Genomic DNA, 14463 nt, shown 5'->3' on the forward strand with positions numbered 1-14463 from the left:
ATCACACAGAGTCTCTCCCCTGTCAGAAAGGTTTGATTAAACTCCATGGTGTGAATCTGGTTTCAGTAACAATTATCACTCCATATAGTAATAAATGTAGGTCAAATAAGGGATGGGGAGAACGTGAGAATGGATGAGGATGAATCAAATTGACAGTCTGAAGTGGTAAATGTGTCCCCAGATGTGATGCAAATAGTTTGGTACCTCAGTGTGTCATTAACTGTGTTTACGTGCACTTGAGTAACCTCATTATTCAGTATCAGTAGCATGTAAACTCACTAACAGTGAAAGGTATTTTACTGAACAGTTAAACAAAACATTAGTCTCACAAGCCAACAGGTCATTCTGCCAAATGTTTCTAAACTTCAAAGGACTCTGGTCCTGCTTCATCATATAAAACCATTCTTTCCAGACAAAAGGTAATGACAAAAACCCATCCCACCTAATGTGCTCAGCACCACAGGATGACACAGATAAACACAAAGTTAGACTATTTTAAATATATTGGTTACCACAGTCTGACTTTACCTCCAGTACAACAACTTGAAACATGGAGTTAACTGCAGTTTTACAGGTTTATTCCTCCATCCACAACTTGACAGTGTTTGGTAACTCACCATTTAAAAATCTCACTGACAAAACCACAAACAGAAAAACACATCCATCCACTGGCTATGGCCACTTATGTTCTCTTTAAAGAGTCATGAGGGGGCCGGAGGCGATCCCTGCTGTGATACGGCAGGGTGAGAGGCAGGTGCAGCCCGGACATGCTCTCAGTCTGTCACGTGATGCGCTGAGACAGAAAACCTCTCCTTCTCCCATGAATCACCAGTCAACCTAACCTTCATGTTTCTAGACTGTGGGAGAAACATGCAAACTCTAAGCACATCTCATGGAGGGATGCTTGCTGTGAGGTGACAGTTCTAACCACTGAACCGTCGTGCCACCACGACAAGAATAAACACATCCTTACCACATTACCTCACAAAAGAGCGACTTCATTTAATGGATCATAACTCTTTGGGGCACTGTCAAATTGTCTAACCCATAATGAATGCACAAAATGTCATAATAATCCATTAAAAAGGTTACTTGTTCAGATATTTCATGAAATAATTGGTTCACCAAAATTCTGAATAGAAATAAAGATGGAAAAAAATAAAATGGAAACGTTAGGAAACAGGGCCTTGTGCAAGAAGGACGGATTAGTATATAGAGTTCGCCTGTCCCTAGTAGTCTACGCTGTCTGTGGCATCATCTCCAAGCCCACTGAGTTGTGGATAAGACAACATTTAGGTTAATTTAAAGGCTACACATTTTTTCTGTAATGCTTGGATAATGTAGCTTCCAATTAAAAGGAGTTTGAATAAGAAGTGTTTTTTGGGGACTATTTTCAATGGCGGAGTAATCTAGATTTTGTGATCTAGTATCTAAAGAAGGCTGATTTTGGATGTATTGACAAGTAGAAAATGTTTTTCCAACTCTGCCAGTTATGGCCATTTTTATTTCAGTTGCAGTAAAACTAATACTGGAAATAGTAGGATCATTACTCAGCTCAGCTAAAGAGCTGCATAAGACAGATGTAGTGCGTCAGTGCTATAGTGCGTTTATATTTGACCCCTCCCATCATGTTTTTAACATATACAACGTATGTGAGAGTGCTCACATCACTACTGTCTCACAGTTGAATCATGACACACACACACACACACACACACACACACACACACACACCGTATGGTTTTCTGTCCCTGACAGAAAGCATCAGATTTTCAGCTCACTGTCTCACTCCCTCTGCTCGTTGAATGTCACGCAAAGAGCATTTTATAGACAAAGCAAAGCCAAAGTAGATGGCTTACTTGTGACTCATTACTATAAAAAGCCTTGAGGTTTTTGCGTATTCTTCACAGCACAAGTTTTGGGAAATTAGTCATATGCTTATAAAATGGGCTCAAATGCCATTCAGCACGGCATCTCCTTTTGTGTGGCATTACAGTGTGTAATCAAGCGCCGCACTTTCCAGGACAATCACATCCTTTATCACAGAGGAACTGTCGCCCACCACCTACAGAGTGGGAGGATAAGCCCTGTGGGTAATAGAGTGTGGTGGGTGCTTGATTGGGTATGGAGAGTGAGACTCTCCTCCCCTGCCCCCACCTTCACACCTACAAGCTAAAGCCGAGGCAGCCCTCACAAGAAATGAGACACCCTTTCATGCCCCTCACTTTCAATTTAGTCCTTTATTTATTGCATTCATGCAAAACTCAAGCCTCTAAGCCAATGGATGCTCACTAAAAAAGTGATTAACACACATGCTTGTACACAAAATTTCATACGCTGGTTTTAATTTTTTCCATCTCAAACTCATTTTCAGTGTAAGCGGGAGGGCACAGAACTGCCTCAGGTAATTAGGGATGACATGATGTTTATGTAACCTCCAAGCCTCACAAACTAGATGCAATTACAGGCTCCTGGTCCCTGTGACCCCAGCCCTGTAGTGAAGCACTGCGGACTGCAGTCCCATGTCCCAGGAGTGAGAGTGGTTTTGCTGGGAGAGGAGGGAAGGTGGGAGTAGGGGCAAGCAGGAGTTGAGTTCTTTTCACAGCTCCCTCTGATGCAAGTTCTTACTGCCTAATCCAAAGTGACGGGCACTTGAGTGGAGAGGGCGCAGAGCCCCCCAATTTCCGCCAGGACCCCTCGGCAGGGGAAGCAGCGAAGCCAAGGGTTGGGGTGGCAGACTTACTGTGGCCCAGAAAGAAAGAGTGGGGCAGGGGCCTCATTACAACGCTTAACTGCACTCACAGGCCCTCATTAACCCACCACACCAGTGACTCAAATCAAAACAGACAATAAAAAGGAGTTGCTGTTTGAATGAAGGCCTCCGTTTTTTTTGCGTGACTTGTGAGATTCAGCATTGTAACTAAGTACTTTATGGAAATTATACACAGATGAACAGATTTCTGTAAACACTGAAGTTTGCTACAGTGGGTCAATTTATGTCAAGAAGCCTCTTAAATGTGTTCATGCAACTCGTATAACCTTCCTATTTCAAGCTTCCATGCAGGCATCTGGACATCTGGGAATTCCAGAGGAAAGCAATGAGCGAGAGGATAGTTAAACAAAACCCAATATGTCCGCTGTAATAAAAGCACAATAGCGCAGCGGTTTAGGTAGCTCGGTCATAGAAGACTGCCCATAGTGCAGAGGGATGGATGATGAGAGATGACAGGCACTTATGTATGTTGCCAATGAGATGCAAAGCCAGCACAAAGATAATGCCCAGCCTGTATGCCCCCGCTCATCAGTGCTTGCAGGAGCAAAGCTTGGCACACCAAATGATGCGTTTCATAGAGACAATTAAAGAGCAAATCAATGCTGCTGCCTCAGTGAAATAATTGGACTTCAACGGGAAACACATAGTGGAAAGCATACGTACACAGCTCCAACAGTGGCAAAAGATGAACTGAAGGAGATTTTGAGCTAGATTTCCAGAAGATCTTAAAGATTAAAAAGTAACAAGAGAACCTGTTTTTCATTAAGCTTCAGAACACAGTGGAAGGTAGTTCACATATACTGTATACTGAGGTTACTGTATGCATATGCTATGTGTTTAACTTTATAATGTAACTCTATGAGCAAGTGGGTGGATCAATGTAGAACTAGTGGAAAAGATGAAGTGGAATCCCATCAGCTAACCTGCTCTCAGCTTTACAGTCTGAAAACATGGAGATGAGGCCACACTGTATGGACCAGCAGGCTACCACACTGTGTCTGTCGCATCCCCACGACACTCACACTGTTTTTAATTTTAGTGCTCTTAATCTGCACACATCACCATACAGGAGAGGGAAAAAGGCTGACTTAGTAAAGGTCTATGCACTGTGCATTATGTGCTTGTAGGTGGATGAGTGTGATAAAGAGGTACTGTACAGAGCATGAGTGACAAAGGAGCTGCACAGAAATAGATATGCTAACAACATGAAGAGCAGAGAGAAGAGAGGAGGGAAGAGAAGAGAAGACAAAACCACACGGGGAATATAAAGTGTAGAAAAAGACAGATGGGCCCACTTACCAGCCTGGTTAGTGGTAATGTTGACTGAGGCGTACTGAGGGGAGTAGGGGCTCTGATCTGACACCCCGTTGACAGCCTGCACCTCAAACGTGTACTGTGTGTGGGCCAACAGGTCACTAATGTAGACCCGGGATTCTGTCAGGCCCAGCTGACGAGGCAAAAACTGAACATTGTCCCCGCAGCGGGTGCAGCCTCCCCGGCCCCCGCCACAGCTCTTGCAGATGATGTTGAAGACGACATCCTCACGGCCCCCTGAATCCCGAGGAGGCATCCACTCCAGCATCACAGAGGTTTCATTCACGCTGGAGATAACGTTCTGCGGAGCTGAAGGGACAGCTGAAATACACATGAAGAAGTCTGTAGTTAACATTTAAGTGACGGGAACAGTACAAATCAATGAGAATCAAGCATTTGGAATAAACTGTGTGAGTCCAAACTGCAGATGCAAACTTCAAATGCACCAGACTAAAATTTAAGAGACTACGACCAAGACAGTCTTATAGACTACATACGGAAAACAAAAATGTATAAGAAGATGAAAAGTAAGTGAAAGAAACAATAAGGTAAATTAGCTAAAATAAAACTGCAGGGATTCATTCTACAAATACTTATGTTTGTTTAGACTGTCTGTATGACTTTAATTTTATTATCTGTAATTTATTTTATTTAATACATTATTCTAAGTGAACAGTGATGGTTCTAGGCCTCACAGTCTATGAAAACGCGTATAGTGAAAACACTGACACCAAAATCAGTTGACTTGGTTCAAACTTTGCGTCAAATTAAACAGAAACGTTTTTGAATTGATTTTCCATGTAACGTGCCCTAAAAGTCAAATTGGCACAATATAATGTAAAAATCTTGATCATAGCTGCTCTGTGCTCTATGACAGAGTTAAACTCTTAAAGAGTTAAATTTCATTATTGATATTTTATTGTATAAAGCACAACAATCATAATGAATTTGTGCAGAAAAAGATGGTAAAAATATCTTATCTACAGAGTTTGTGTAGATTGTACATAGCAGAGGAAACTGATAAGAAGGACGCTGCACTTTTGAATAAACTCCAACTATTGTCCTGATTCTGTGATGGAAGTTGTGTTGAGCCTTTTGTGGCATGTATGGGACATAATTACTGACTCTACTTAAATAACCTCTGCACAGGAGGAGAGAGAATCCACAGGCTCACTAAAACACTAGAGCCTCTTTGAGATCTTAGCTGACTCGGCTCCAAGCTGGCAGTGGCTCTTCCCTCGGGAAGCCCATTTACACTTTCTCATTTTTCCACGCTGGTGTCCACTTTGTCAACTGTTTTCTTAACATCTCTTCCTGACTATTTTCTCATGGAGCCTCGTATAGAGTTACTGCAGCGGGGAGAAACCTACTGTTCCTCCCACTGAAACATTCTTAGCAGCTAGGGTGGAAACTTTCCACATGGTGCTACATGTTGAGTGACAGGCCAAACAAACAAACAGTGAGAATTGTTTATCTTTTACAGCCATGCGCGTCTAATTATGGAAGACGTACCCTCCAGGACTAATGACATAAACAATTCCACTGTGCCCACAACATCCTAAATCTGAATCGATCACTTCTTATTTAAACTCCTTTTTAATTGGCAGCAATTAACAGATCTCCGGCTCTGGAAAGGAGCCCATTGGAGTGCCCTTCTTGGTGTCTCTCCTACATGGAAACATAACTCCTCCCTGGCATCTCCTTCCTGGGGAGGAGGACTAATATCACCCCCATTAGCTGGCGGGCCGCTCTGATGGGCCCATTCCCTTGCTTTAATCAGGCTGGGCCCTGCTGCGCTTAATACGGGTGACGTGACGCTCTTGCTTTCTCATTCACAACAGCTGCTCGACTCCCAGAGCCAGGCTTATGCAAATCTCCTTTGTTGGAGACCATCAAATCTTTTCCCTCCTCTCAGCCTTTCAACAGGCAGAGAGGGAGAGTGAGGAAAAAACACTACCAAAACGTTGAAAGGGGCTTTTTTTTTCCTCACTCACCCTCGTTTTGTTTTACTCAGACCACACTCTATGAAGTGATTCTCACATGCACATTCCCTCTTCTTCTTCCTTTCTTTCGACATGTCTTTCCCTAACACTTTACCCCTCCCTTGCTCCGTTTGGCTTTGGTCTATCCTTCCGTCCTTCTCTCCCTCTCTCTCAACCTCAGTGTCACCCTCAAATTCAAATTCAAATTCAAACAGCTTCATTGGCATGACAAGAGAGAGTCTTGCCTGGGCTCATTCTCCGTGCCGGCCCCTTCACAAATCTACGTGCTCTGGCCCAGTAACCTCTGGTCTGCTTTGGAGTACGGGCTGTGCGATATTGAGGAGGGGCAGCCGAGCCTTGTGTGCTGGATCAGATCTGTGGACAGTCGCACTGTGGGCATGTCAGCACTACATTTGTGTGAGGGACAGCTCTGACAGGGTTCCTCTGTTCTGAGTTACACAGACTACCACTGTCCTTTGATCCCGGGGCTCTTCTGCTTGCGGGTGTGAAATGTGTATGTGTCAGAGAGTTCATAAAGAAAATCAAAGACTTACAAAGAATACGCATTCATGTCTTTGTACTTTAACATTGTTATAGTTCATATGTAACAATGTTAGTGCAATACATACTCGTGCACGGCATCTGGAGCGGATCTGAGTCTGTGCGATAGTATCCGTTACGACAAATGCAGTTGATGGCGCCTTCACTGGTCGTACGACTGTTGATGGGACACTGCATACAGGACTCATCGCCTTGAGTAGGCTTGAAGAATCCCGATGGACAAGCTGAAAAACAGAGGACCACAAAAAATATAAACACTTTGTTTAGAATACACAGTGAATGTGGATTAAATTCACTGGGTTAAAATGATTCTTGGAGTAAGAGCAGAAGAATAAATCAGCTAAGATATGATGTTTCTGAATAAAACAATTCAAAGATAGTGACTTTCTAAATTATAGACAGAGAGCAAAAACTAAATAAATATAAAAATATATATAAAAATATCACTTTAATTTTGAAAATGAATGAATTAATAATTATTCGTTATTTAATAGAAGTTTTAGAGACAGAACAAAGTGACAAGAATCCCAAACTACCTCACATACACACACGCAACAAGAACTGTACAGTGGATTTACTGTATGTCAGAGCCACCCGACGTATAAATACACACCAGCGAATCTCTGCATGTGAGGCAACTCTTGGCAGATATGGCAGCATAGGATTTTTTGCTTTTAATTATTTACTGTGCTCTAGCTGCCTGAGAAACCTCAGGAGCGGCCTGCTTTCTGTTAAGAACACTTTTAAGGGCTTCTGTCCAGAAAACTGGGAGGAAAGTTGCATTCATGGCAAAGAAGATGATAAACACACCCCCACACACACACACACTGCAGTTGCCGTTAAAATCTAAAAACCTGTATCTGCCTTTGTGCAGGTGAATCGTGAATCACAGGCTGTATAAGGGGCGAATCGGTTAGTGTGTTTCCATAAGCGTCAGTCATTGCAGTGATAAACAAACCAACGTAGCTGTCTGTGAAATCCCCTTATCCTCCCCTGAGTCACATTCTGCTTAAACCTTCATTGCTAAAAAAATAACTCCCTTTCCAGTATTTGCACCTGAACCATGTCAAGAGCTTTTTTCTATCTTGGGCCAAATCAGCTACGGTTTTGCTTCAGGTAATCCAGCTACCACCTGCCCCACTGATAAAAGGAGAAAATGCTGCAGTGTTGAGGCAGACGTGTTGGAAGCACTGTGGATCTGAAGTTAAAACCCTCAGGTCTATCGGTGCTGTTGTTTTTCTTCAGTAACAGTGTGGAAAGCCTAATAATTTATAGAGTTAAATAAAAAAACTAAACAGGAAAAACACTTTTTCAGCAGTTACTGCCATTGCTTTTTTAGTTTTAACATAACATGCTTGTATGTTGTTATTATAATTCCATCTTCAGCTGATTTTAACGTATAAACTTTTCGTGCAAATATTTAAAACCATTTGACCCACTGATTGCACATACATACATATATCTTCTGTATAAGTTTAAAATCTTACTGAAGTTTACTGAAGTAATGAAATTACAGCCCGTGTTTCATTCTGAGGCTGTTTCAGTAATTACAACTCGACTGTAGCATCTGGAATATGGAAACGTCTGCAGCTGCAACCCCCATTTGTAGGAAGTCAAATCATGAGGCAGAATTAGTCCGGGTCCAATCCCCATGCTTATTTTAAACAGACACATCACTGTACGCAGACTCAGTAATTAATGCTCCTTTTATCCGTTGTAACTTAAAGTTATCAACCTCTAAAAAAGTTGTAAAATTATAAAACACCAAAACTAAAAGACCATGTTTAAGATGCAGTTAAACAGTTCTATAAAATGTACTTTTTAAATAAATAAACATCAAGTGTCTAGAATTACAACTGTGGAAAGGATGGAAGTATGAATTACTGATACTGGTAATCTGTTTATCGTTAGAAGCACATTATGCCAGGACTTCAGCGCAACAGAAGAAGAGATGATATACGTGAATGTGCATTTTTATTTACATTTCTGTTTATGCTAGTGTGCCAGAAGGTTACGCAGCAGCACGTTGAGTGTGTTTCTAATGGTTCGCTTTTGTTATTATAAATATCGGTGGCAATGAGAGCGATTCCAAAATGAAACTGAACTAATCTTAAAGATCTCTTCACTGAGTATTACCTTTGACATGTTTTTCTTCTCCCATGATTGATGGGGGGGAAAGGCTTTGGGTACAGAGTGAAACATGAGGCCTGGACATTCACACTGCCAGTCAAAAGGGTCTATGAATGAGACCCAGGCAACAGCTATGTGGGGAATTGGGATCGGACCTCAGCGGCACAGTGAGGTCTATGGGAGTGCAGCGCTCTGAGGAGCTACACCAAAGGAAACAGCATAGAGGTGGTGAAGGGGGGGAAGGAGAGACGTGTAAAACTGAAAACAAAGAGACAAGAGGGGAGAGGTGGGGAATGGCTGGAGGTTTTTCAGCCAAGGAATTCAGTGCGTTACTGTGCCCACAGTGAATGCATGTGTTGCAACAGTATATAATAATCAGAACAATGACTTTTAAATCTGCATGAAGAGGAAAGTGAATGAATGTAAATGATTAGCACTTATAAAACCACATGGTGCCTTACTACTGCAGTGGCGGTACTTAAATATTCTGTGGTAGTCGCTGGATTACACACTGGTAGGAGATTTTCACACCAAGCAGCAAACAGCCACAGACACAATTCTTCTGGCTGACGAAGATCTGTTCCACTTGGTATGAAAGGAACTGAAGAGAAAAATGTGCAACAGTCTCTTTTTTTACATTCAATTCATTTGAATTTTTTATAGTAAATAGTAAATATGATTAGACTGTTTTTATACATATTATTTTATATGTGCATGTAATTGTTAAGTTTATGTTTTATATAAATCTTAATTTTAAACAAAACTGAATAATCTTATATGTTATCCCAGATGCCCACATCACAACAAGGCTTTATGTACTCACTGTAGAAATCAAAATGTAAAGAACAAACATGTTTTTGTCTGATTTACTACTCGAGGTTTTATTATCTGGGTATTTTACGTATTTCACCAAGTAAATGTTCAAAGATTGATTGATAAAGTAAAACAGAGCAGCTGTTTCCAGCAACTGTACAAACAGCATAGGATGTGGAAACCAGTCTATTGTGGGGAGAATTTATATCTGATAACATTAAAGGTCATTTACTGCTGAAGGATACAGAATAAGACTTCAGTAATTCTTAATGACAAATCGACTACTGATCGTTAACGTGACCCGCGTGCCTACTGATTAAAGTTCCTTAAAATGTGGATTCCTAGCTCTCCGTTATGTAGCTTCCTTCTACTTCTAACAAAAAAGAAATAAAATAAAATAATAAAAAATACACCCTATAAAAAATATTTGTGAAAACCATCTTATCTAGTTGAAGGGGACAAAGTAGCATATGTCTTGACACGTCTTGGTCATTATTCTGGGGGAAATATTTGGGGAATTTCCATTTTAAATCCAAATGACAGAAGAGTTTTGAATCTCACTGGTGTCAGATGTAGAAGAGCAGAGACGCAGAGAGCAGTGATTAAAAAACAGATCAGAGCTTTAATTCCCTACCTCCCTGTCTGCCCAGATTGCTGCTGTTGAGCTGTTTGATCACCATCCTGGCAGTCTTGCTCAACTCAAGAGCTAAGGGCTGTTGTTTTGGATGTTTCCTCTAACTTTAGCTATCCTTCCGGCAAAAAAGAGTTAATTCATGTCAGAATATTCATTGACAATAGCAAAACCTTTGTTGTTCCTGCTTCCTATACTTAAAACACAAACACACACACAAACACAAATCTCTATAAATATTATTAGTATCCTCAAGCAAACGTGTCACGTTCTGTTATCTGATCTCTGGGGAGTGTAAACGTGGATTCTGGGTCAAACATTGAAACGTGGCAATAAGTCAAGAAAAAACGCCACAGAGAAAAGCTTTAACAGAATTTATAAACACTTCACATTCAATTCAGTGGTAGCTGTGTCAAAAGGTCCAGATCACCTAAAATTGGTTCCAGACACCCAGCAGACATATTAGCTCTTAAATCTTATTTTTAAAAATACAACTAAAATCGTCTCCCAAAGGGGTAAGAGAGTTTTTCTCCCGTGTTGTTTGATAGTTTAAAGACCAGGTATTGCATTACTTTTATTTAACATCGAGTCTTAAAGCTTAATCTGAATAATACCTTCCTCACACACATGCATTCCAAGCCTCCAGCTGCTTATGTCTGTCTATGTTTATGACTTTTAATAACATATAGTGACATAAAGGCTTTAATTAGGGGTTTCTGCTAGGCTGACTGTATAAAAAAAAGGACTGCTTCAGCTGTGAGAGGTAAGTCACTGTGCCAGAGTGCTACTCAGTTTTTACAGCAGGTAATTTGCTGGTTGTTTCAAAGGTTTCCTGAATATTACAGCCTAAGAGATTTATTGCATGTTGAAGACGAGACCTCCAGCTAAAACCATCTGAATGCTACAAAGGTCTGCGTGTGACTGTGTGTGTGAGAAGAGATTGAGGAGTAAAGAGAAACGCACACAAAAAGAGACTAGGTGAGAGGAGCAAGCACGAGAGAGAAAGGCAGGGAGTGCTGTTTTCATGAGCAGCGATGCTGACGTGACCGGCCGTACTGGAAACATTCCCCGTGAATCTGGCTGCTACGACCGAATCAGCAGCGGCGGTCAAAACCAGACAATCAGCTGGCTCATACCAGGTAATTCAGCCTAAGGCCACACCTACTGATGGAAATAAAACCCCAACAACCCCAACACCCCTCTAGTTTTTTTTTTTTTTTCAACCACCATCTCTCATCTACACAGGCCGACAGAAAGACTCTTTGTCCAGCAGTCTGGGGCATCACAGCAACAACAGCACACACACACATCCCCGGGCCCCCCTCTTCCCCATTTCCCCCCATTCTACTCTTTTCAGGATCCAATCCACCCCCCCGCCCTCCCAAACCTGCTTTATTTAATGAACACACCATTAAAGAAGAGACAAGGGAGACAAAGACAGGCAAGGTGTGTGTATGTGTGTGGTGTTCAGGGTGTGAATGAGAAAAAAACAAAACAAAACAGAAAAAAAGAGAACGCCGAGGTGCTGGGTTTGGTGAGCACAGCAGGAAAAAGTGCTGAAAGCTGTGAAAATGGACAGTAACACAGAAACTGTGCGTGTGCGCAGACGCTGGGTATTTCCCTGTACTCAACTGTGACTGAAGAGGCCACTGCAGCGTGCAACGTACAAGTTTGGGCCTCTACTTGCTTTGGTGCTGCCTGTAAAACCTATTTTTATGAATCACTGTGGGGACAGATCAGAGGCTATTGTAAACAGATGTGTTTCTTTTACAAGACAGACCACTGCTTTCTCAGGAAAGAAAATTAGATCAAGGCAACCTGTTAACTTTTGTAGTAGTTTTCTCGGTACCTCTAACATCCCACAACCACAGCTACAGACCATCAGTCTTTGAACTTTAAATATCAAAGTGGAGCGTAAGCTCGTGAAATAATAGCATCATGCCCACAGATCGTCCAGAGGAGAGCAGCCACGAGTTGTCTGTCTGGTTCTGGGAGGAAGGACAAGTTAGATTGCCCCCCTCCACCTCAGTGCTTCCATAGGGAACACTAGCTTGCACTGTTTCCAACACAGGGTCTCCGCAATTCAATTAGGAACGCAGTCCTCCTCGCCATCTAATTCAATCAAGCTTGTGTGAAAGCTATTAGACAACTGGCATTCGCTTCACCCCACACACACTGGCACACAAATGAGATATTCATTTCTCCCTCTGGGTTTCCATGTCTGGTGCAATTAACAGGTCTGGGACTCTGCGTGGCTCCTCACACTGTAAGTCAGGACAGTGCCAGTGTGTGAGGGTGACCACTAATGACCTACAAGGTGTAAATCGGGCTGAGCTTAAACTCAAGGAGAGCACAAGGTAATTTAAATAGGTTGTTTTCGAGAAACTCAGCATTTATAACGTATAACTTATTTATAACTTAACTATAGCTTTGAGGATCCAGGGCGGTGCCGCTGCATTACCAAACCACTAAAATAAGTGAGGAAGGCACACATGGGCTTACCCAATGAAAGGAAAACATCACAAGCTCAGGTGCCACCTTTGATGTTAATCTTAAAACTAAATCCCAGTTTTCAAGCTTTGGAGAAATACTTCAGATCAGATCTGTGCGACCCAGAATTACAGTGTTTGCTGATAGAAACATCTTATATTGTGTTTGGGTATGGTAATGGTAAATGGGCTGCACTTAGATAGCACTTTTCTATCTAGCATAGCTGGTACTCAGAGCGCTTTTACACTTGGGTCTTATTCACCCATTCACGCACACAGACACATTGACTTGGGGTTCAGCATCTTGGGAATCAAACCAACAATCCCATGATTGGTAGGCGACTGCTCCATCTCTACCCCGACGGTAAGGGTTTGTGTCTCAAAGCATATGCAAAGACACTCCCCATGACTGGGAAGTGCACACCATTTTACTGTAAGTTGCATTCCCTCTGCAGTTGTCAGAAGGCTCACATCCCCAATCCTCCCAGCACTGTCCTCTGAGACAGATTAGGGGCCGAAGTGAGCAACAGATTAGCTGAAAATGTGGGACACCTGGGAAATGAGCTCCGAGGGCGCAGCCTCCTCAAGAGGGTTTAGGCTCAAAGCACCCACACACACAAGACGTGTACTACACACACTACCAGGAAACTTCAAGGCACACCGGACCACACAAGTCTTTCCCTCTCACACACACACACCCAGAGGTGATTTCATTCCATCTTCTGCCGATACACATACATCAACACATAAATAAGCAAGGACCATAAAGAGGAAAGCTGCTAATAAACCCATCTGGCCAGTGCCCAGAGGACAATTTCAGCTCATACTGCAGGGGCTTAACCTCGTATATGTGGCACATATACAAGGCTCACCATCACAAGGTTTGGTATTTACAAGGACAGAGAGAGGTGTGGAGCACTGTTCTGAATGTCAGCGGCAGATAAAAATACTCTGTAAGGGAAATATTTGTCATGTAACAACTGGTCTTAATTAATTTTCAAATGACTCAACTTAGATTTCATTATCTCCCTAACTTGGCATTAACATACTGCGGGCATCTGTGTGAGGACACATTTCACACTTTTACTTTTTTTTAAGTCAAATATTAAATATTAATACAGATAAAACAGCAAAAGTAAATTACATTTGCAAAGCTGAAGATGGTGAAACATACTTTAGTTTATACTAAGAAGATGATATTCTCGTAATAAAATGCCCTAAAATACAGTACTGATAGTTTCAGTCACACACATTATCAACACTTTAGTGGCAAAGTACAGTGAAGTGCACACAGCACCCCACCTCACTGGAGATCACTTCCATGTGGCAAATGTTAGCTTCTTGCTTCAAACAATGCTGGCAGACTAGCCCTCTGTTAAAGACCACAACATTGCCATGATGATCATCAGGTCATAAATACCACAGGAAAAAAAAATCAGTGAAAAGTATCTTAACCACAGTATTTCCATGCTGTCTGATAACTACCATCTGTCAATAGAAGAGGAAACAGAGATGAAAGGGGCCATGCATCCAGAACAGTAATAACGTCTGGAATTTTCACTGTGCTCCTTTTTTTTCCCACTTTTTCAGCACAGGGGATAAAAAAGAAGAAGAAATGTGGAATGGTGAAATTACAGGCATCTGAAGCAGCACATATACACATAACATATGAACATGAACAAGGCCAGAGAGTGGGTGAATGCAGGGAATAAAGCGGAAAGGCTCATTTCATGCAGGCAGATCATTTGACAGCTTGCTCTCCAGAGGATG

General features: G+C 41.9%; 1 protein-coding gene across 4 annotated transcripts in view; it reads right to left on the reverse strand.

The window, feature by feature from the left end:
- Nucleotides 1-14463, reverse strand: part of ephb2b (eph receptor B2b) — a 108723-nt gene that overhangs the window by 22281 nt on the left and 71979 nt on the right. For all 4 annotated transcript variants that reach the window (XM_026347510.1, XM_026347508.1, XM_026347511.1 and 1 more), the window contains exons 4-5: nucleotides 6699-6854; nucleotides 4073-4408 (exon numbers count right to left, since the gene is read on the reverse strand). In XM_026347510.1, coding sequence (XP_026203295.1) covers nucleotides 4073-4408; nucleotides 6699-6854 — 492 coding nt within the window. The remainder of the gene's footprint in view (nucleotides 1-4072; nucleotides 4409-6698; nucleotides 6855-14463) is intronic.

This window comes from Anabas testudineus, chromosome 5 (assembly GCF_900324465.2).
Source record: "Anabas testudineus chromosome 5, fAnaTes1.2, whole genome shotgun sequence".
NCBI lineage: Eukaryota > Metazoa > Chordata > Actinopteri > Anabantiformes > Anabantidae > Anabas > Anabas testudineus.